Source organism: Crocuta crocuta, unplaced genomic scaffold, assembly GCF_008692635.1.
Source record: "Crocuta crocuta isolate KB4526 unplaced genomic scaffold, BGI_CrCroc_1.0 scaffold130, whole genome shotgun sequence".
Classification (NCBI taxonomy): Eukaryota; Metazoa; Chordata; class Mammalia; order Carnivora; family Hyaenidae; genus Crocuta; species Crocuta crocuta.
Window position 1 is genome coordinate 6,058,899 of NW_027527920.1, and position 24,443 is coordinate 6,083,341.

Consider the following 24,443-nt stretch of genomic DNA (forward strand, 5'->3'; position numbering starts at 1 on the left):
CGCACCTGGTCCAGGTCCCCGGCGCTACCCAAGGCTCTCCAGTCCCACCCACCCCTTCCCCAGGCAGGAGAGCTGCCCCTGAATGAACCCCGGGGCCCAAGGGCTTGATGGTGACAGCTACTGGACAGGGATGAAGAAAGACCCTGGGGCATGGAGACTGACCGACGGGCAGCTGGGACGCAGAATATGAGGCGCCCACCCCGAGATGGGAGGCAGGTGGGCCTTCCAGCCCCGCACACCACTCCCCCCCCACCCCCCGCAGCAGCTTTTGTGCCGAGCACCCCGCGGGGGCCTGCGGTGGGTGCGCTCTCTGGGTCCCGCGTTCCCTCGTGGTCTTCCCACCTGCCTGTCCTGAGCGCAACACGGCTCCAGGCCCAGTAGCGCCCAGCAGCGGGGTAGCAGGGGGGAGCTTCCTTTCCCTGCATCACCAACCTCTCCACGCATGTGCACATGCGCGCACTCACGCGCTCACACACACACACACACACACACACACACACACACACACGCACAGCCTCCCATCCCTCCCTCCCACCTACCGAGCACTAGAGAGAAGGGCTCAGCCTGCACTGCCGAGGGGTGCTCTCTGGAACGCACTGGTTAAAGCCGGTGCAGGGACACCCGAGCGTGTGGAACTTCGGTGGCAAATACCTGATCCTGATCCGCTGGCCCATGGGACAAGTGGTACCACCAGTGACGGCGCCTTGAGGACAACAGGCACGCCGGTGCCCAGCGAGTAATTTATGCCTTAATCTTGTTTTGAGATATAAATGAAAGGGGGATGCATCAAAGTCCTTTGTCTCCCTGCCCCACAGTACGACCTTTACTGTCGTAAATGTTTTTAAAAGTATACAAAAAAAAAAAAAAAGGTGATTGAAAACAACCCCAAGGTGCTATCTCCCGTTCTGTGAGCAGGGCACTTCCGGGGAGCCGGTGTCTTTTCTCTGAAGGAAAGGCGGTGGGTGAGGGGCCCCTGCTTCCTTCCCATCATGTCTAAATGTTTGGAAGGGCTTGTCACCCGCTCGCTCCCTACAACACCCCCTCCAAATGGCTGCGTGGTCTGGGAGGGACATCTCCAGTGACGGAGCACCTCCTCCCTCCCAGACCGCCAGTTCGCCCTGGTCCTTCCGTCCTCCCTTCCGCCTCCTCCCTCTCTGGCCTCCCAGACTTCTCCAAGCTGGCATTTCAGTGCCGACCTTATGCTCTGGAACTTCTCCACCTTTACACACAGGCTGCTCTTAAACCAAGCGGTCTCCCTTCTAATCTCGTGCCATTGGAGTCCCCAGAGGCAGAAACTTAGAAATTATTTGATCCTGTCCCCTGCCCCGCCCCCGCCCACACAGACGAGGACACTGTGAGCCAGAGCAGTTAAGAGACAGCCCTCGGATCCATAGCAAATCACACTCATCCTGGGACTGCTCTCTCTGAGGTGGGATAGTCCTTACAGCCCAGCCTGGGGGCGAGATCACTGAAGGAGCGGAAGGTATCGACACGACGTAACTATGGGAATATTTCTTCTCAAATGGTGAACCCCAAATCGGAAGGACACACTTACAGTCCAGTGTCCCTGGAGTCTTGTGCTCAGGAATGGAGCACCTGACTAAAGGAGCCTCCGAGAACTGCACACGCATGGTCTCCTGTCCGGTACCGTCAACTGAGAGAGACCGCGGCCCCGTGAAACTGGCCTTGTAGGCACTGGCGGGCACACTTAAAGAGTTGCTGTGTGCCACCACGCTGCAGGCCAAACAAAACGCACCTGCAGGTCAGGTGCAGCCCATAAGTGACCGGATGGGAACCTCCGGCCCATCGAAGGCCGCCTTTGTCCCCAGGGCTCCACGGCCCCTCCATGCCCCACTCTGGCCCTACACCAAGAACTAACTGGTCAAAAGGCAGAAATCTGTCACATCAAGGCCTGTGGCCCTCCCCTCATGTCTCTCTCATCTATTTCTCTTATCAATTCCCCCTTTCTGAATTTATCTGCTCTGGGGTATAAATGATCACGACAGGTTTTGCAGAGTTCCTGGTAGGGCGCAGAGATGCATTTAACAGGGAGCAACGCTCGTGCTAAAGCAGTTCTCAGGCCTGAGGGGCTTTAAAAGATATCTGTGCAAGGACCCACCCCAGGGACTCAACATGTAATTGGTTGGGAAAGGGGCCAGGGTATCGTTTTTCTTTTATTAGAGTTCCCCTGGTGACAGATGTGCTGAGTCGAGGCCAACACATAGGCTAGGAAACAAGGGGTTAACACGCACAGGTGAGCTTCCATTATGAGTAATGGGGACTATGCTGTCCCCACAATGTTCAAGTTAACCCGACTCCAGCCTGGAGCTGGGAAGACTTTCTTGTTCCAGCAAGTCTCCGGAGTGGGATCTGCTGTAGATCTCACCCAGCCCCAAGGGGACTCTCGGAGGAGTTGAACACATTCGCTATTTTCCAGAGGAGAGACGAATAGCAGTCTCTGCAGCACTTTCAGCATTTAGTGGCAGGCGGCCCAAAATGCAACTGCAAATCAACATACAATTCATACTGTGGTTCACAGATGGATATTATTAGCAATGCTCTAGTCTGTAGTTAAGAATATTTATGATGGAGCCAAGGGCTGAACTCAGAGTGCTCACGTGAAGTGTAAACCAGCTTAAAAATGGTTCCATCTTTTAAAAGCACTGCCAGCATCCTAGACGCTACTCTAGACAGGTGGCTTGACTTTCAGGTGGCCACGGGACACCTGCGTAAGCAAGCTTATAGCAAACAAGTGCTTAGGAGAGAAACACATGGGCCGAGGTCTGACCCTACTAAACCAAATACCAACAGAAGACGGTTTTAGAATTCGGTCCATGGGTTTTCAGGATTTCCTAAGTTCCGGGCTCCCAGTCTCGGAGAGGAGAGATGCAGGAGTTGTGAAGTGAAGCGTGGGCGATGCTCTAGGAGGTCTCACTGCTGCTCTAACGTCGGGGGTGGAGGCAGGCGCTCCGAAAAGATACGGAAGCTGAGGTGCAGGCCTTGGGTAGACTCGAGAAAGGCCTCAAACCCTTTGCCATCACCACCCAGCGTCCCATAGGGAAGCGGCCATCAATTCTGGTGTCCCTCAGTTCCGGCCAGCTGCTGCTTTCTCGCATTAGATGGTGTGGGCAAGCTTGGAGGGCAAACCGTGCCTCCTAGAGCAGATCATCTATCCAGAGCTGAGCTCAGAGTGGGATTCCACGGCCGCCCTGATCAGAGCCACAGTCTGAGTTCTACCCCAGACCTCACGGGTCCAATTCCTGTGAGGTCATTCTAAGCACAGTAAATTTATAGAGCCACAATATTCTCTTATCCTCTAGACTTCACTGTCAGTTTCTTAAACAGTGGCGCCTTCCCCAGCTGCCCTTGGGTCACAGGATAGCTATCAGGTGGAAGGGGGACAGTGGTAACACAAACACAACTGAGAGGGAGAGTACAAGTGGCAGGGCTTTCGACAGAAGGTATGGAACTGGCCTTTCCTAGACGTCTTTAAAAGACAAGTTGCCCTCTCCATCGGCATTTGGCATTTAGCATCAGCGCCCTCCTGAATACAAAGCTAGACTTCTAGACTTCCATCAGTCCCCTGGATTCAAGCCCCAGGGTGCCAAGCAGCCTCTAAGAGAAACAGCCAGCGTGACTCGCCGCAACCACACCTCACCCCAGACAGGAAGTGGCCAGGTGTCTCCAACCACCAGATATGCCTTGGGTGACTTAACTTAATACAGCTATTAGAGGTGAGTGGTCTCCTGTTCTCATTCACTACCACAGTCTTTCATTTTCACCTCCAGTTAAGGTCACGTCAGCCCTTTATTCTGCACTACTTCTTAATACTTTTTTGAAATCTCAAAAACTTATCCTAATAGGGGTATTAACATCAACTAGACTCTCTGCAAAGGGCGAGCGAGCTTAAGTGACCATACTAAAACGTGCCAGCGCTTTCGTGTCACTATCTATTCCATCAGCTCTGACATCACACTAAAGTAGGACACCACGTTCCAAACGGGAACTGAAACAGGAACGGAGCAGTTTTGCTAGTTAAGCATGGAGGGGGTTAGAAGCCCGACACCTGGGCTCTGCAACTTCTCAGGAAGGTACAGGCTAACGTGTACCCAGCAAACTCACAAGGTTCAAAGCAGGGTAGGATCAGAAAAACAATTTCTTGGAAAAGAAGGGGGCACCGTTCCTTAACACACTCATTCTTTCTAGAGCAGCCGTGCACATTCTTTCCTTATCTCCCTGGCACTACAGAAAAATACGACAAGCAACAACTCAAATGACACCGTTTTCTGGACGGTTTTCAGAAAATGGCCCAAGCCAGAGTCAAAAGGCAACATCAAAAACATTTATTTGGGAAATGAAAATTAAGATCTGAGGAAAATAAGAAAATCAGATTTCAAATAGGGGCATCTGGCTAGATGACAAGCTTACCAAGGGCAGGGGCCATCTTTCTTACTTGTGTACGTGCATCCCTGGGATGGGGTGTCCATTGGAGGCCAGAAGGCACCCCAGTACTGCGCTCCAGACAGACCAAGCACACCGCATGAACAAAGCACAGCGAAACCAGGACAGCTATAGCTTTGTCTAAGCTTGCCAACATGCGAAGGCTTTATGAACCACCTGAAATTTGCCTCTCACACAGGCATTTTCTAGATTAAGTACCTGATGAAATATATTACTGCCAGTATTTTCTTTAGCCCGATCGTCTGCTACTTTAATAGAGCAGACAGTCCTTGAAACACAGTGGAAAAGAATGCCTTAGAATTTGTCTGGATGATTTCCAGAGTCCGGCTGGGTATTACAGCTAGGCACGGACTGGGCAGAGATGCTGAGGGGATCTTTGCTTGCCCCAGACCAATAGGCTGAGAGTGAAAGAGCACTGCTCAGTGGGTCAAGACCCAGAGCTCACCCTGGGCTCTGACAGTCAACCCTTGTGTGACCTTGGATGGACAAACCTTCTAAGTCTACATCCTCAGCTATAAAATGAGAGACTTGCACTTCATGGTTTGTTTTTTTTTTTTTTTTCAGGTCTTTATAAAGGGACTGGAATGGCTCCCTAAATCTAAATTTGAAAACAAACATGTACCACCATTTAATACTCTTTGGATAATCTTAACCAATGTTAATTAGGTAAATGAAAAAATATAGAATATGCATACTGAAATAAGAAGCCAAAATAAGCTTTACTTATAAATGATGATTAGTGTATCTGCGACATCCAAAAGAAGCAATGAAAAATTTCATTTTTCAAAACAGGCAAATCCAGTAAAATGCCTATGTAAAAACATTAACATTCAGAAGTATATGTGATTGGAAAAAAGCTCCTATCCACAATATAAACAAGGAACCTAATAACAAAAGGAATATATTTGCAAGAACTTCATTAAAGAAAAAAAACTTAAAAACTCTCTAAGAGACAAAAAACTTCACTACATGGGACTATCTTTCCTTTGGATAAAAAGGCTCAGACTTACAGAGACAGCCAAGTCTCCCTAAAATAATCTCTTAACTCAATGCTAAACAAAATCATCTTTCAACATGACATAACACCAAAATTCATCTGGAAAAATAAACATACAATAAAAAAAAACATATCCCCTCCCCAAAGAAGACAAATGAACGATGAGCCCCACTAGCATGAATATTTAACGCTAACCAGGTACTTCACTATGCGTCAAGCACTTTGTTATTGTGAGGTAAGCATCTTGATTCTCGTTTGCTCATCACAGTCCAAATTAAATATTATTGTCCCAATATACAGAAACTAAGGCTTCGATAGAAAAGTAACTTACCTTACCTAAGGTCACAGAGCTTGTAAATGATAGAGCCTTGACAATAATCCGCAGTCCAGCACACTGCGAGATCAACAGAATAAAACTGACAACCCAGAAAAAGATCTAATTACATAGTAGAAGTTTAGTTTATGATTGAAATCAGTGGAAAATAATTAAGGAGGTCTTTGGCTATCTGAATCCTTACAAGATTGATTTATTTTAATGGTTATTCATTTATTTGGTGAGAGAGAGGCAGGCTCCGCACTGTCAGTGAGCTCGATCACTCAAACCTGAGCCTATCTCACAAACCTGGGCTGAAATCAAGAGTTGGATGCTTAACCGACTGAGCCACACAGGCACCTCTTAGGTAGATAAAAGAGGAGGAGGAGGAAGAGGAAGGGAAAAAGAAGAGAGAGGAAACATGGAAGGGAGAAGCCGTAAAAGCATTAGAAAAAAACACGGGTAAAAAAGATTTATGATCTTGGAATGGAGACAACCTTACAAGCAAGATACAAAACTCAGAATCCATTTTTAAAAATTATAAATCTGGCTGTATAAAAATGTAACTTCTGATACAAAAACGACTATGTTCAAAGTAAAACAAACAAACTACAAACTGTGACATATGACAGAGATACTTTCCTTAAACTTCCAAAGAATTTCTAACTAGTAAGACAAAGACCACCACCCAAAAGCAAGCAAAATACAAATGGATCAGTCAATATATGAAAGTGTCAACCCCATTCATAATAAAAGAACACAAATCAAAACCATGCAATACTACTTTTCATTAATCACCTTGGCAAAAACTAAATGATTAGGTAAAATCTGATGTCAGTAAGAGTGCAGGTAGATGGAAGGCAATTAAGTGACCTCTATCAACATTTTAAACAGTGAGTCACTAAACCAGAAATTCCAGTGCTAGGAATGAATTTGTTCTATGAACATAGTATATAAGGATGTTCACTGAAGCAGTATGCAGTATTTGCAGTATCCATAAACTGAAAACCTAGAAGTCCAACAACAAGGTCTGGCTAAATAAATGTTAAGCCCACCCATAGAATTAAATCTAGAAAGTTGTTTAAAAAGAAAAACCCAAACGACTACATACCAAAATGAAATCTAAGATATATTACATGAAAAAGACAAGATGCGGAATAGAACAGGAAAAATTCCATTTGCATTTTCAAAAAATGAAAAGGAGAAATAAACATATATGCACAGAAAAATTCTGGGAAGCTATTAAAAAAAACTAGGAATAGCGATAGCTCTCTTAAGAGTCCAAATGGGAGGGAGGCAGGTAGAGATGAAAAGGACATTGTTTTGTTTTGTTTATGATTTGAATTTTTCTTTACTACTATGAATTTTTTTCCCCAAGCACATATAACTGACAACTCTTTTTTAAGTGAATCCAACAAAAGAGCATCTCAACTAAGGCACACTGAACAATAAAGACACAAACTGCAAGGCAGGTTTTTTGTTTTGTTTTGTTTTCAAACATTTACTGAACACAAACACCATTTTTTTTCCTTTTACACAGCAATATTGTTAGTTTCAGATTAGCTGGGCTATTAGGACTGTCAATTGCCACGAAATTAAAAATGATTCTACATGTCAAACTCAAATAGAAAATGTCATGCAATATAATCACTAACAGACCTCTGGTGCAGTCAGCAAGTTTACTATGTTTATTAAAGTCACGTAAATGGTTTGACAAAAGTGCGCAAGAGAATGACATCACTGGTTTGTTACAAATCACAGTGAATTACTAGAATACAACAGTGTAGCTCCCCTGTACGGAGGATTACAGGACGGGGTGAATATCAGAAAGGATAGGTTCTTTTCAACACATTAGGCCAGTCAGATTTAACTCCCCAACGATGTACCTCTGAAAAGATCGGTTAGCAAAGCTGAGGGGCTTCCTCCTCTTTTCTCCTCTGCCAATTACTAAGAAGTCACAACAAAAAAAGCCATGCGCAAATTTTACGACACCTGGTAAAAAAAAAAACAGATACAAAACCTTGTTTGCTTCATCACGGGGCAAAGCTTACATCTTCGCTCCTTCGTTTTGCTGATTAGGCCACTCATCACATGGCTCACCCCTAAATGAAAAGCTGTTGATAATTTAGCAATACTCGGCCCTGTACACATATCAAGATACACTCCCCATAACCATCACGTCAATGTCCCTTCCCTGCACATTAACACAAACGAACACGCCACAAACCTAGGACTACAGAGCACGTTTACTTTACACTTTTAAAAATTAATGTATCTATCATCACTGTCAGCATATGTATTTCAGATCCCATATTTGGGAGAGAGGATGCTGTCCCTACAACCCAGCCCACCTGAAGACTTGGGCGAGTCTGCCAGACACGGATGAGAAAGCCCTGCAGTGTGCCGTACGTAACTAGGAGCTTTCTACCTTCCAGAGAGGGTTTCCGGGGCAGAGCTGTGCCTTTTCAGAGTGGAGATAAACACACGGCTTAACATCTTATGGACTGGTAACTTTTTGTAGAGCAAAAAAGGCAGAGTTTCATTTTCTTTAACCCATCTCAATGTTACAGCACAGTCAGTGAGGAAAACAGAAGAGTCATTTGTACAAAGATACTTCTGGCTAGGCTAAAAAAGGAACAGTGAAGATTTTTTTTTTTTTTTTACAGAAAATCTACCATAAAAACAAGTCCTTTCTACTTTTATCCATCTACTTACTAGTTCAATCACTGGCTGCTTCTAAACCCAGCACACTGTAATCCAAGGGCCAGCAACTCCCTCCTCACCCTGCCCCACTCCCAAAAAGAAAAAAGTTTCTGCACGAGTAATCCAAAATTGTCTCATGGTAAAGTAGCTGCCTCAACTGCAGTGGAGACTGGGGACAGGGCGCTCTTCCCTTGGGATCGTAATTCGTAAAGACACTTGCCCAATACAGAGTTGATACACGTAGGGAGCTGCGGCCCCCAAATCGTTTGTTACTTCAAACAGCGCTATCGTACCTCTCTAGGTTTCCCCTAATCATCAGTTATTAATCGACTATTAGTGCACGGAACCAAAACCCTTCCCAGAAACGAGCAAGAGCGAAGCTTGCTTTTTGGTTTGTTTATGTGAAATTCCCACAGCAAAGAAGCTTACGGTAGTGGGACCGTGGCCTGCCGGAGCAGGCCAGGCTAGACTGAGAAAAACCACATCAAATTACATCAAAAATTTCCCCCTTCTTTATCAGTGGAGGGGATGGATTCGCTGCCCCATTCCTTGAGCTGAATAGTTACCTGAATTCAAGGGTTCAATTTCACCAACTCTTTTGAAAAAGCATAAAACGCACGTAAGTTTCACCTGGCTTGCCCAGGCTTTCATCCTCCTGGGCCGCTCGTTCAACCAAATTTGTAGGACAGTCACTAAGCGAGACAAAGCAGCTTTGGCCGAATGTGTAATATTATCAAGGAAGACTTACAAGCTGAAGCATACTTCCACCAATAATCAACAGAAAATGACAAAAGTGGCTGGAAAATGGAGACAGCCTAGAGTTCTCATGAGCCGAGAGACACAGAACTATGACCCTTCTTACCGATTTATTTTCCTAAAAAATGGTAATAATAAACAGTTTAAAAAACAAAACACACACACACAAAATCTCCGCTTGGGAAGGATTTGGCTAAACGTACTTAAAATAATTCTACCAAAAACAAATAAAACAGGCATGTAGATCACTTGTTTCAAGAATGGTTTTATACAGAGGTTTCACAATACATATCTGGATTTATTTTACAAGACAGAAATAGATCCTTAGCAACAGAGCGCACGATGTACTACGACACTATAGTAGAAAAGTATGTTACCATTAGCAGAGCTCATGGTTCATTCCACGGTCTTCAGACTCTCACACCTTGTCAGCACTTCAGTCAGCAGCTGCGCTCTCTCCACCATGCATCCCTTCTCCAAAGCACTATCAGTACATTTTGATGTCTGGATATGTACATATAATCATTATCCTCACTGTACGAATACGTAATATCTAAAATAGAGTGCTGGTCCTGGGTAGCCAAAGGGATGACATGGTTTTTAAAACATGCAACATCATCTGATAGTTTAAGTTTTGGTGTTTAAAAATCATACACATTAATAATGGAACCAACTGAATAGCAAGTATCGGAGCCGTTCTTCAGACTGTCAGAGAAACTGGCCTTGAAGCCTGAAAAACACAGGGTCTGCTCTAAGCTGTGGAAAAGGTGTGCTTCGCTCACCTTGAGGACGTGCATTTTCTCTTTCAGGCCACAAGAGTTGCCAAGAGCAAGGTACAGTATTTCCTTGATTTGCACCGGAAGGATCAAGGCCAGTGATTTTCAAATTAGGGCTCATTCAAATATCTCCCTTTAAGCCATCCTAAAAACCCTCCTTGTAACGACCTCTGGTTAGGAAGACAGAAATACATTACCATGACAGAATCTGCCATCAAAACATTCCTCGCTGAAGCAAGACGAACGTGAGGTATAACTACAGTGGCCCTAAAAGCATCCTGCATCCTTAGGGGACAAAGTTTTTAAGGTTCCCACCTTCCAATCCCTCCCACCCTTCAAACTATTTCATTTTGTCGGGGGCATCTACTTTATTTAAGGCCCTAGGTGCTAATTTTGGCTTGGTCATTATGTTTTATACTGATCCAACTGCAACTCTTCTCTTATACTCCACAAAACAATATGCAAACATAAAATGTTTGTTGAAACTATACACGTTTGGGGTTGGTTTGCTTGTGTTTTTTTGAGTTTAGAGCTGATGTTACTACGTCACCATAAGGCTCTTCATTAAAGAAAAAAAGCTGCAGGTCTTCACTTACAGTACCATGCACTAGGAGGAGCTAAGGCATTCATTTGGCACTAGAGAGAAAAAATACAGATAGAGCTCATTTTACTTTATCATTGTTAACATCAATAGAAATAGGTGTATCTCCTTTACTTGAATTTCTGTGATGCTTAAAAGATAATCACAGAATACAATTTCAGTCTGACAGTTCAAATGCTGCCATCAAAACGAAATGAAACAAAACGAAACGAAACAAAAATCCACCTCTGCACAGCCTATCACGGTCGGTGACATTCTGTGGTTAACTTTCAGCTCTCAGACAGAACTACGGTCCAGGCAGCACCGCAAATAATTTTTATCATCAGCAACATTTCATTTCCTATGCCACACTAGTGATTTTGCTACTAGGTGTAAGGGACAAAGTAAAGACAGTGAACAAATTACAAACATCCTCGTTCCTTTTCATCCATCATAAACACCTTATGAGGGGGCACAAACAGTGCCTTCTGGAAAAGAAGTTTCCAGGTTTTAAAAAGAGACCACACGGGAGGAAAAGGGAGAGAGCGACAGAAACAGAATGCATAACTATGTTATGACAATTTGTTTCATAAGAAAACACAGTATTCGTCATTTTTACATGTCTGTGAGCTGAGTTCAAACGCAGACTGCTGCAATTTAGAGAAGTTACGTGAAAACAGAGACCAAAGAATTTTAGAATTTAAGCCTAACGGCAAATGGTCCATCCATATTCTCTGAAAAATTGCTTTAAGACTATGACTCCCTTGTGCATACCAGCCAGCATAATGCAATAATTTCAATGGATTTAACTTTATAAATTTATGACTATTAAGAAATTAGCACATTTTCAGATTAATCCGCAGCTGTATTTTTTTGAAATCCTCCCGACGTTACGATGTGCTGTATGACTCCGCATAAATATTGGAAGAGTGAAAACCACCTGTGGCAGCTTGGCACGTGCAGAACACCTGGGTGTCCCGGGACTTTTTAATGGTCCCTTTTTAGTTGTTTTTCTTCATGAAATCCTCAAAACTGCTGCAAGGATAGCACACTGACACAGGCTTAACAGAAATACTTTTGTAGGCAGTTTTTAAAACATCCACTTCAAATCATAAACGTCCCTTGTCACATAAACAAAATATTTTAGAGTCATTCCTTTAAAAAAAATTACAAATGTCGAATCATTATGTTGTACACCTGAAACTAATATAATGTATCTCAATTATACTTTAATTAAGAAAGAAGGGAGGAAGGAAGGAAGGAAGGAAGGAAAGGCTAAGTGACCAATATCCAGACACCTTATAGTTACACCTAAACAATGCGGCTTTGTTTAAAGTGTATTTGAGATCAATTACCATCATGAGGCAAAAAGACCAAATATAGAACTAAGGAAGGATGGGTAGGGAGGAAGAGAAGTGGAAAGAAAAGCAGAATTTATGAACACATAATTCTATTGTCTGTGATTAAAGTCCTTTACTTTTTAGCACCACATTAAACGATTTTACATATCCAGTCGCTTAATGAAATCCAACAAACTCTTCAAGAGTTCTGGGGATCTGGTCTTGGTAGTTAATGTCATTAGCCCGAACCGCTCGGGCAGCCAGGCACTTGAGACTCATCTTCATTTGAGTTTTAAGTAGTATTTCAGATACCCCAGTGGTACTTTTGTCTAGCGGAGTCTTATTCTGTTTATTGGTCATGTCAGTGTGAGCGCCAGCTTCAACCAGGCTAATGATGATAGAGTGCAAGGTTAAAAAATCACTGATGGGCCTGTTGTACTGGACGATAATGTGAAGGGCACTGTTCCCCTCGTTGTCTACTGCATTCACCTCAGCGCCGCAGTCTAGCAGGAGCTTTGTGACAAGCGCGTTGGGAAAGCTGCAGACATCGTTGGTGTGGAAGTCATCAACCGGGGTGTTCGAGTTGACCGCCAGATGCAGCAGGGTGAAGCCTTCCCGAGTTCTGGGATCAAGGTGAATCAGGTTGTAGATCTGCTTGTTGATCTTGCACTGGTCTTCTTCACTACACTGTGTTTTGGTGGAGATGCACACTAAATACAGAAAGGTATAGAGATTACATTCATAGTTGTCCATAGCGTTGTGGACATCAGCATCTGGGATATTTTTTACTCTGTTCATACTCTGTTCTATTTCCAAAACACTGCATCTCAAAACACATTCTATGTCTGGGGCCTTCACCGTTTCATTCAAATGTATCATCTGTGAGAAGACTTGCGCGAATCGAAGAAGATCCTTGTGGGTATTCCTGTTACCTTTCTGTCTCAGGTGCAGGGCGTGCAGCCACAACTTGATACACTGTTCGAATTCCATGTTATCCGCATAAACGGCTCCCCTGTAAATGATGGGATGCGACACATCAATGTTGTCCGCACCTAAAATCCGTTCCCGGACTATAAGGCCCTCCATGTGAAGAGCATCTCTGTCTTGCCGAATGGATTCCAGTTCCTGAGGGTTCCTACATTCGGTTCGGTTCCCGTAAGCATGGATTGGTGGGAGAACCTCTTTCTCCAGAATGTTATCACCATCCTGAAACCTCTCCAACATGGCTAAATATAAATAGTGGTACGTCTTCATGATGTCGTAGTTCTCGCGGTCATTCGCAAAGGAGGCACCCAAGAGTTCCAGAGCTTCAATCCGACTTCTTCGGTCGCAGTCAGCATGAGAGAGCAGCAGTTCGACGACGTCGGCTTTACAGCTTTCGGCAGCTACTTTTAATGGCGTCATCCCATGGCCGTTGACTACTATCGCCGCGCGCCATTTTATCAGCTCTTTCACGATGTCTATGTGGCCGGCTTCGGCTGCGAAGTGCAGCGCTGTGGCTCCACAATGTGCTTTAGCGTTGGGATCGGCACGTTGTTCTAAAAGGTATCGGACCACGTCGGTGTGTCCCTTATATGCTGCGATCATCAGGCAGGTGTTGTCGTATTTGTTGGCAATGCTGATGTTGGCATTATTTTCAACCAGGTACTTGACGATGTCCAGTCTGCCATCAAAGCACGCCGCCCGCAGGGGGGTCGAGTTGGTCACTGTGGTGTGGTTCACGTTAGCTCCATGGCTGACTAGAAGTTTAACGACTTCAAAATGTCCAGCTCCTGCTGCACACCAAAGAGCGGTGGCTCCGTCAATGACATACCTGTTCACGATAAGAACAAACCGTCAGAAAATGGAGCCCACTTGCCCTAACTGAAGCTTCGAGAATACATTCATTTGCACCAACCAAAAGCTTGATCCACAGAACGTTAATAAAACATGAGTTTTACCTTAAAATCAGGTAAGTGAGGTCAAGCATGTTGCACTGTACTTATACCTCATATAAGCTCAATAAATGTCAACTATTATTGTTATTACCAAAGTATATAACCCTAAAAAAAAAAAATCACTGATTTTTTACTAGCAAAAGTAAATACGTTTCAGAAAACACAGAGGAAACATACAGAGGCTCGTAACGTCCTTACCACCTAGTTGATGCACCGGGTCTTAAGAAAAAGCACGTTCCTCCTTCCCATGATCCCCCAGGACCACAATTTCTCTCGATATGTAAGAAAACTACCCTAATCCCTATATTAACGTTACGTTAGAAAACTACGTTAGGAAAATAAGGATTTAAGCAGATCATTTTCCCTAAGATTATCTAATAAGCTAATCAAATATTACACTTCTACCACAGCAATGAGAATGAAAAAAGTCCCGCTCCATACAATATGGAAGGATCATATAAACATAACACTGAGCAAAAGTCAACCAAACACAGTACATATATTACTACGTGTATATACCGATCTGTAGTGTTAGAAGTCAGAAGGACACTGTTTCCCTATAAGGGGAGTAGAGAGTGGGAGGAAGCACAAAACGAACTTTATTTAACACATATGTTCACTTTCTGAAAAGCCACTTTCAATTAGTGCATTTCTCTCCATCTGTTATACTCCAATTTAAAAATCTCTGGAGCGCCTGAGTGGCTCAGTAGGTTAAGCATCCGACTTCGCTTCAGGTCACGATCTCACGGTTCGTGGGTGGGTTCAAGCGCCGCGTCGGGCTCTGTGCTGGCAACTGAGCCTGGAGCTTGCTTCAGGTCCTGTGTTTCCCTCTCTCACTCTCTGCCCCTCCCCAGCTTGTGCTCTGTCTCTCTCTCAAAACTAAATAAACAAATGTTTAAATAAATGAATGAATAAACATCTCAAGGGGTGCCTGGGTACCGCAGTTGGTTAAGTGTCCAACTCTTGATTTCAGCTCAGGTCATGATCTCACAGTTCATGGGATAGAGCTCCAAGTCTGGCTCCACACTGGGCATGGAGCCTGCTTAAGATGCTCTCCCTCCCTCTCCCCTCCCCTGTTTGTGCACATGTGCATGCATGTACAAGCTCTCTCAAAAAAAATTCAAACAATTTAAAATATGTTTATATGTGTGTATATTAGGGGTTTATGTATGTTCCTCAACTAAACCACTGGAGAAAAATATTAACAGCAGGAAACAATTAGCATTTTCCTGAAAACAAGAGGGCATCTTCCCTGACCTTCAGTCTATGTTAGCACTTTTTGGCTTCATAGTCACCACTTACTTATTGTCTAATATACACTAGGTTCACTACTTATATAAAATCAGACTTGCAAGGAGGCCTATCTTGTCTTTCTACCTTCAATTTTTCCCCCAACCTCAATTTCTCAACTTTTTATCCTATTACTGAGCATCAGACCTAAAAAGTAGATTTTTGCTGCAGATACTTAGATCTACTGTGCTTACGCCACTAAAATAAGTATACTTGGAAGTGTTAAGGGAAAAGGTCAAACAAAACCAATATTTACTGGAACAATTAAGTATCTATATTAAAAACCTCACTGCTGAGCTCCTGGTTACACAACCTTATGTTATAACACAGGTCAAATTACATCACCCATGAAATGAAAGAGTACAATTTCCCTGGTATAATATAAATATCATAGTTTAACTCCAATTAACAATACCCCCAAAACACCATCGGTCTGTTGTTTCTCCTGAAAAGACCCACTTTATAATAATTCCAGCAGTTACTGCTTCAGTTTCAAATAATGACACAAAATGACGCAAAAGTCTTCTCACTAACAAGGACCTATGAAGATACCTACGGGAAAGGGTGTACAACTGACTGGGAATAGGCTTAATGCTTCTGGAAACGTCCTATATCTTAACCTGGGAAGAGGCTACGTGGGTGGATATTTAGGGAAAAAACTCATCAAAGTGCACCCCTAAGATCTGTTCATTTTACTGTATGGAAGACAAACCTCGAAAAAGAAAAACGAGATTTCTGAAGTTTCTTTTTTAAATTTTATTTTTTGTAAATGCCACCTGTTAATTGATTTTTTAAACCAGAGTCCAAAAGAGAAGACATTACATCAGTGACAGTTTTAATGGTTGCCAACTGTACCTCTTGCAAACAATTCAGCTTCATTAAAATTCATTAACATTTTTGTTGTCATGGTTATACAAAGTTCAAATTTTTTTCTTTCACTATCAAAGAAAGTATCATTTATAAGAGCATCAGAAAATATCAGTACCTAGGAATTAATCTAATGAAAAATATAGAAGACCTCTACACTGAAAACTACCAAACATCCCTGAGATAAATTAAAGATCTAAATAAACGGAGAGATATTCCATGTTCATGGTTAGGCGCCTCAGTAGTGTTAAGATGTCAATTCTCCGCCAAAATGATCTATAGTCAATGAAATCCAATCAAAACCCCAGCAGAGGTGGGTGAGAGAGAGTGTGTGTGTACACATACATGCCAGCATAGCCACACAGAGAGACACTGACAAGTTAATTCTAAAAGGAATACAGAGATGCAATAATGGACCCAGAACAACCAAGAAACGGCTGACGGGCAACCACAATGACAATGATAATGTGTCACCGGCACAAGGATAGACAAGTGTATCAATAGAACCGAAAGAATCCTCCAGAAACAGATTCACAAACACAGACCCTCTTTTTATTAATTATTTTAATTTTTGAGAGAGAGCATGCAGAAGCAGAGGAGAAGGGGGGGGGGAGAGAGAGAGAGAGAGAGAGAGAGAGAGAGAGAGAGAGAGAGAGAGAGTTTCCAGCAGCTGCACGCTGAGTGGAGCTCAATCCCACAACCCTGGGATCCATGACCTGAGCTGAAATTCAGAGTCGCATGCTCAACTGACCGAGCCCCATAGTCTCTCGATTTATGACAAAGCTCCACTGAAAATCAGGGAGAAAGTATGGTCTTTTTCAAACAATGGTCCTAAAGAACTAGGTAACTGTATGGGAAAAAAGTAATCTTGACTTCTACCTCACACTATGCATAAAAATTGGAGAAGTGGCATACATCTGTATGAAAAGCAAAGCAGTAAAGACTGTCTTAATGACCTTGGGATTAATGACCATTTCTTAAACAGAATGCAAAAAAAACACTAATCATAGAAAAAACGGATTTATTTGACTTCATTAAAATGAAGAACTTCAATTCATCAAAAGATATTGTGAAGAAAGTAACTATGCAATCCACTCACTGGGAGAAGATATTTGCATTAAATGTCTTTGACAAATCAATAAAGAAAAGGCAAACAACCCAACCAAAATATGGGTGAAAAGACTAAAGGAGTACACGCCACAAGAGAAGACAGTCAAGTGACCAGTAAACATGAAAAAATGTTCAAGATAATTACGAGGGAAATGCAAAATAAAACCAGGAGTTACCAATTCACAGACACCAGAATGGCTACATAAAGTTAGTAAGACTGACATGACAAAGTGTTGGCCAGGATGTGAAGCAACTCAAACTCTCGGTGCCGGTAAGAATGCACTGTTTTCAGGTACTCTGGAAAAACTGTTTAGCAACACAGCAACCCTATGACCCGGCAATTCTACTCCTTGGCATATACTGAAGAGAAATGAACACGAATATCCACCAAGGAAGACATTTACATAAAAATGGGCATAGCGGCTTTATTTGTAGAAGTCAAATACTGGAAACACCTACAATATCTATGTGCAGGATAAAGAAGCTGCCTTAGATTCATACAATACTATAGAACATAAAAAAAAAACCTGATACATGCAAATACACAGATGATCTCATAGATAGATGACGTGTTAAGCAAAAAAAGAGACAGATGAGTATACTGTACGACTCCCTTTATAGGAAGTTCAAGTATAGGCAAAACTAGCATCTGGTGATATAAGTCAGAATAATCTTTACTTCTAGGAAGGGAAAGGAGAGGAACTGATGGAGAAAGGACACGGGAAAATCTCTGAGAGATAAAAACGTCCTGCATACTGATCTAGAAGGTATTCACATGAATGTAAACATATTAAAATTTTATTACATTATATAGTCAATTTTTTTTTATTTTTTAAGTTTATTCATTCATTTTGAGAGAGAGCAAGCAGAAAGAGAGGAAAAGAGAGAATCCCAAGCTGGCTCCTCACTGACAACACACAGCCCAATGCCGGGCTTTAACTGACGGAGCTCATGGCCGGACCACAGATGGAGTCAGATGCTTAACTGACTGAGCCACCTAGGTGCCACTGTACACTTAAAATTTATTCACCTTACTAGACTGTTCTACCTTAACTAAAAATATGCATAATTAAAAACAAAAATGACAAAGAGAAAAAGAGTTTAAAATGAATGTTTTCAATGTGCCAAGCACTCACTGTATTAAGTACTCAACATGCAATGTATCTCATTTTAATCCCTCCTCCCAATAACCCTACAAGGTCAAAATTGTTATTATGCTTATTTCACAGATATATAACTAAAAGGTTTACATGAGATTTGAAACACAAAAGTACTCTAGAAACTATAAAATGCATCAAATGTAAGGAAACACAATACATGTCATTGTTCAAACACAACTTTAAACAGCATTTTCAAACTGATTATTAGTCTATCAAAAATTAATACATAGTTAATATGTTACATTTACATAGTTAAATGTTTCCTTGTGCTTTGCTGTTTTTTAAGTGTTTATTTTTGAGAGAGAGAGACAGAGTGCAAGCGGGGGAGGGGGAGAGACACACACACACACACACACACACACACACACACACACAGAATCTAAAGAGGCTCCAGGCTCCCTGCTGCCAGCACAGAACCCAATGTGGGGCTTGAACTCATAAGCTGTGAGTCAGACACTTAACCGATTAAGCCACCCAGGTGCCCCAGTTTCCTTGAACTTTAAAAATATAAAATTATTATAAAATTATTATATTCTAGGAACATGAACCTAAACCATGTAAAACTCAAAATTTTCACATTAAAATAGGCATTCACATACATTAACTTTAACTCACAATAACCATATAAGACATATATGACCCCCATTTTAAGGATGAAGAAAAGAGACAAAAAGTGATTAAAATATTTTTCTCATCCAAAAATTCCCCAGAATTAGTGATGTAGGAGTAAAAATTAAATTACAGGCACATACTTCACTTGGTTTTTTGTAATAGTTTAATGCTTTTTGTGGTGTAGCCTAATCATTTCCATTTTTCCATATAATGATGTGACAGGAGCCTCAAAAAAGTTTCAATTATCTATTTTTATTGAGGCAATTAAAAATTGTAAATAGTTTAGGACAGGGGCGCCTGGGTGGCTTAGTCAGTTTAAGAATCCGACTCTTGATTTTGGCTCAGGTCATGATCCCAGAGTCATGGGATCAAGTCCTGCGTTGGGCTCCTTGCTGAGTGTGGAGTCTGCTTGAGATTCTCTTTCTCTCCCTCACTCACTCGCTTTCTCTCTAAAATAGATCTTAAACAATTTTAAATAAGTAAATAGTTTAGGACAAAAATATTCACTGCAGAATGTATTAGAAAATGACTTGTCCTGGGGCGCCTGGGTGGCTCAGTCGGTTAAGCGTCCGACTTCGGTTCAGGTCATGATCTCACAGTTCGTGGGTTCGAGCCCCGCGTGGGGCTCTGTGCTGACAGCTAGCTCAGAGCCTGAAGCCTGCTTCATATTCTGTATCTCCCTCTCTCTCTGACCCTCCCCTGCTCACACTCTCTCTCTCAGAAATAAATAAAAACATTTAAAAAATTAAAAAAAAAAAGAAAATGACTAGTCCTTCAGAAACATTAGCCTTAGTAAATTTTGAAAATTAAATACATTAAAGGGAATTACAAGCCTAAAATCTATGACATTCCTTTGTCCATAAAATTCAGCTGCAATTATGAGCACAGACTTCCTCAAAACAACTTAACCAAACACATTTATAACTGAAAATAAATATATAATAAAATTAGTGCAGTATGTACTTAGTCCATATGGGAGAAGCACTATAAAAACAATGATCTTTCTAGACTCAGTCCAAATTGCACTGCAAATTCTCTATTATGTATTTTAATTTTAAAAATCAAGAAACTGGGGCACCTGACTGGCTCAGTTGGCGGAGCGTGCGATTCTCGATCTTGGGGTCGTGAGTTTGAGCCCCACGTTGGGGGAAGAGAGATTACATTAAAAAAAAAAAACAATAAAATTAAGTAAGTAAATATATAAATATCAAGAAACTATAATCTGACATTCACCTTTTTAAACAAAGTGTACACAGCAGATAGAAACATTTCACAAATTTTAAAAACATTTCTGATCACAAAACTACGTAGAACTATTTCCAGGTTCAATGTGAAATAAAAATGTCTGGTTCAAGTATTTGAAATGGAAATAAAAATTCATTAAATGTAAATGATGAATACTTTATTTTAACCAAAGTCCTTAAAATCATTTACTAGATCAAATGGAGTTTCTTAAAATATATACTCCCCGGTAATGACTTTTAAATGAAGTCAAGTGATGATGTGCCCCTTAAGCCTGTCCTCTACCAGGACATCAAAACTATCAGTACTAGCACCAAGTTTAAAAGTAAGAGAACTCAACAAAAAGCCTGAGATTCCCAGAGGTCCTGTTCTCCTTCCCATCCATGTCAGCAAACCTCTTTTAGGACAAAGTTCCCCAGAAACTCTGGCCCAGAGCTGTCAGGCCCTAGGAACTCAGGCCAGCACAATATTCCATGGTCACCTGACACCTCACCTCTGTTCTGTTTCGTTTCTATAACATTCTTAACAGTCTCTCTTTCTCCAATTAAAGGATCTTTCATTTCCACTCAAGTAAAATTTCTTGCCTACTTGTCTGTCAAGTTTAGTCTTCACATATTAAACCATAAGTAAAATAATCTCAAATGTTACTCCTAAAAATATGAACAAGGGCTCAAATATCACCGTGGGGCTTGATCTAGGCAGGCAGTCCCTTCCTCCGTGGGACTCTATTATGAGTCCACTTTAATTTCCTAAGATATAATAGAAATTTTTAGGCAGAACATAAACTTTAAAAAGATTTTAATAAGATATTTAATGTCTCTCTCTCTCTCTCTCTCTCTCTCACACACACACACACACACACACTATATCAAACCCATAATTATACAGATAACTGTTGCTTAGAATGAAGATAAGAAGTGAAACTACTTCAGCACGCAGAGAGAACCTGTGAGTCCCCACCTGGCCATGGCTCTCAAGCGCCAATGGAATCTAAGGGGCGATTCAGCCAAGTACCTCTCAAAGAGCCAGCCCCTAAGGGATGAGTGAGCGTCACATTGTTAACACCGCATTCAGGCCATTTTCACAATGTCTGGAATGAGCGCAGAGCGAAATCATGACATTTGCAAAGAACACTCTTTTTTATCTAGTTCTGAAATGCCAAAATGACTGGAATAAACTGCAAAATCTCACAGAGTGGTGTGAGTGGGCAGGAAGGTGGCCATGAACTTCAATCCTCCCTTGTTAGATCATTGGTAAGCTCCTCAAAATTAGAAACCTTGTATTTCTTCTGTATCCTCCACAGAAGATGTAATAAATAGGGCTAGGCCCACTGCAGGCACTTAATAAATAAAATTCTCAACTACCTTTACACAGCAGCCAACAAATTCATAATTGTAACAATCCACACACCAAACAGACAGACTGAAGGGCAGAAAGAATGCTCAGCCAAAATCTCAAATGACAGAACTGTTCGCAACTACAGTCTTACCAATCCAACTCGCTACTTCCCAAGAGTCATCAAAATCTGGCCTCTACCTCACTCCAGTCTCCCACAATCTCTTCTCAATCTCCCCAGCTTGAACCCCTTTCTACAACCACGCTGAAACACTGGTCACTGCCAAGTTCACCATGCTGTTGCCTCTCTTCTTCACTTCTTTTAAGACCCAACTCAAAGGTCACCTCACCTAGGAAGCCATCTCTGATTCCCCCAGGCAAAGCTGAGCACTCCCTCTTCCTGTATTCCCTTAGTAGTCCAAAAGACTTCTAAAACTTTAAATACAATTATTCACTTATATATCTATTTCTGTCTCCCCGATAGACTGTCTTCCTCCGCAGCGGGAACAGTATGTTATTTACCTCTGCATACCCAATCCCTACTACGGAGCCTGGCACACAGCAGGAGTTCAGTAAGGGTTTGCCTACTGAACTCTTCCATTTCATTGGCCGGTGAAGAACACCGGGCAAGATAATCCACTATACAGGCTCAATGCTATATTTCCAGTCATTTCAAGTTCTTTTGGTTCCATCTCAAAATACCTTTCTCTTTTCTGGTTAAGGAAGACAGCAATAAGCAAAGCCTTTCCAAATACTTTAGGAAACTATTTTTTCTCACCACTATTCTCCACTCTTCGGAACAGGCCCCAGCAAGCTCCTTAGCTGCAGTGTTGCCGGTAGATGATACATCTCAAGGAATGCATGTACCTATACAAGTGGAATGGTGCTGGAAGTTCAGGGGTCGGTCATTCTGTGTCACTTCTCTGGGTACGGGAAAGGCTCTGGGAATGCAGGCAGTTATAGAAAGGACACAGAAGCCAGGAAGGGAGAGCAAACACGAATCAGGTTGCCATCTTCAATCAACAGGAAAAAAGAGCATCTCCTTAATGTCTAGGGAGGTGGCACAGGATATTAACCACCAACGCAGGCTATCAGTTCATCAAAATGTAATACTCTAATGTTTTCTTCTCATCTAAAACAGAAGAAAAAGCTTCTATTATTTAAACGTAAAAGCGAATCAACCAAAATTCGACAATGCCCTAGTCATCCTCAAGAAGCGCTTTTTCCATGCGATTTTAGCCAAGCAGTTTTCAAGCACCGAAACTAAAGACACACATCTTTATGCTTGGGCCACATCCACCTTGAAAAGGAAGGGAAAAAAAAAAAAAAGCTAGAAGAGCTTATATACTGGCACCAAAGTCAACCAAAACAAATGCAATCAATGAAGTTTGTAATCTGTAAGACACTTTGTAATCATCCAGCACAGCAGACCGCTGTCAAACCTGACAGTTCTGTGTTAAATAGTATCACACCCCAAAGATATGTACACCCAGACCTAGAATTTAATTCCCCATCTCACGGAACAGCAAACTATCAAGTTTCCTCACAATATCACAAGATAATGTGTATTAACAATAGCATCATCCGCTGTTATCAGGACCAGTGCCATTTTTGCAGTCAACATCTCTACCCCGAGCAACGTGGAAGGGTCAGCATCGTGTCTTGCTTGGGATATCTGGCTGCCTGACGACCCCTCCCGAGGCTGGAGTTCTAGGGGCTTATTTCGACAGCAACCCGCCTGAAGGAGTAAAAACGGGGTGACCAAATAACTCGTCAAACCGAAGTCTTCAATGTTAATTGCTGACCGCGTTAATTTCTGCTCTCGGCTCCGACCCCCGCCATCGATAAAGGTAAACCCTGGAAAGGTGCACCTCCTCCAGACGACTTGTTCCCAGACTCTCTCGTGGAGAAGAATACCGGTTAGATGTCATGGCAGAAGTGTGGCTATTGACGCACAGAGGGAATGGGGGTTAGGGGCCGACGAGGATGAGCAGCAACACACGGGATGAAGTCTCAGCCCCGGGAGACGAAGCGGTCAAGGATGCGGCAGGAGGATGCACCGAGAGGAAGCAGTGATGCCTCTGGGAAGAGAGGGAAGGAGGGGGGAGGCCCCTCTCGGGGCGCTAGGAGAGGGGCTGGGATGTACCTACCCGTCGAAGCGGACGGTGCCCGTCTGCTGAGTCTGCACCCGGTAATGTTCTAACAGCAGGCGCACCACCTTGGCGTGCCCATTGCGGGCCGCGATGATGAGGGGCGTGGAGCGCTGCCCTCCTTGCTGGCTGACATAGCCCAGCAGATAGCGGATGTCGCTTTCAGACCGGTTGAGAAGCAAGGCGGCCAGGGTCAGCACCTTGCCCTCGCTGGCCGCCTTGTACACATAGCCAGCCAGGCCCTCCATGGCCGCCGCCAACTCCAACACCCGTTTGGTCGCCACCGCTGCTGCTGCCTGGCGCCCCCGGAGGCCGCGTTCGCCAGCGCGTCAAACCTGGGCCCTCACAGCCCATTCAACAGGGCGCCGTCGCCGCCGCCGCCCCCAGGCAGCAGAGGGGCCCGGGGAGGGCGGAGACGCGGAGGTGGCCGAATGCCGCAGGGGGCACGTCCGCGACCCGGCCCGGGCAGGGAGGCGGGCGATCAGGGCCGCCCCCAAGGCCCTAGGCGCCGGCCCCGGGCCGAGGGGATCTCCATGGCGGCCGCCGCCCTGGGCCTCGGGCCGGACCCCTCCTTCCTGCGGGCTGCGACAGGCGCGCGCCCGAGCTACGGGTCGCCGGCGAGGTCCCAAGAGGACCGCACGCGCCCCGGGTGGCCAGTGATGGGCGCGTCTCGCTTGCCCCGGGCCGCCGGGCCTGGGGCCTGAACCCGCCTGGGCCTCCGCCTCCGCCTCCGCGCTGCGTCCTCCCCGGCTGGGGGAAGCCCGCGGGCGCTCGCCCACCAGAGCTCCGAAGCGCCAGACGCGGCCGATGGCTT

General features: G+C 43.5%; 1 protein-coding gene across 1 annotated transcript; it reads right to left on the reverse strand.

Annotated features, from left to right (window-relative positions):
* Positions 1 to 7,436: 7,436 nt before the first annotated feature.
* On the reverse strand, positions 7,437 to 24,440 carry FEM1B (fem-1 homolog B). Its single transcript, XM_077746540.1, has 2 exons — positions 23,630 to 24,440; positions 7,437 to 13,739 (listed from the first exon to the last, which is right to left on the reverse strand). Exons 1-2 carry the CDS (start codon positions 23,875 to 23,877, stop codon positions 12,104 to 12,106), a joined length of 1,884 nt encoding a protein of 627 aa, XP_077602666.1. The 5' UTR covers positions 23,878 to 24,440; the 3' UTR covers positions 7,437 to 12,103.
* Between the last annotated feature and the right edge of the window lie 3 nt (positions 24,441 to 24,443).

Bases quoted from the DNA above. Each gene is read 5' to 3' on its own strand.
- FEM1B (XM_077746540.1), bottom strand. From the start codon at position 23,877: ATGGAGGGCCTGGCTGGCTATGTGTACAAGGCGGCCAGCGAGGGCAAG. The intron at 13,740-23,629 runs GTAGGTACATCC...TATCGTGAACAG, and splicing joins GGCACCGTCCGCTTCGACGG to GTATGTCATTGACGGAGCCA.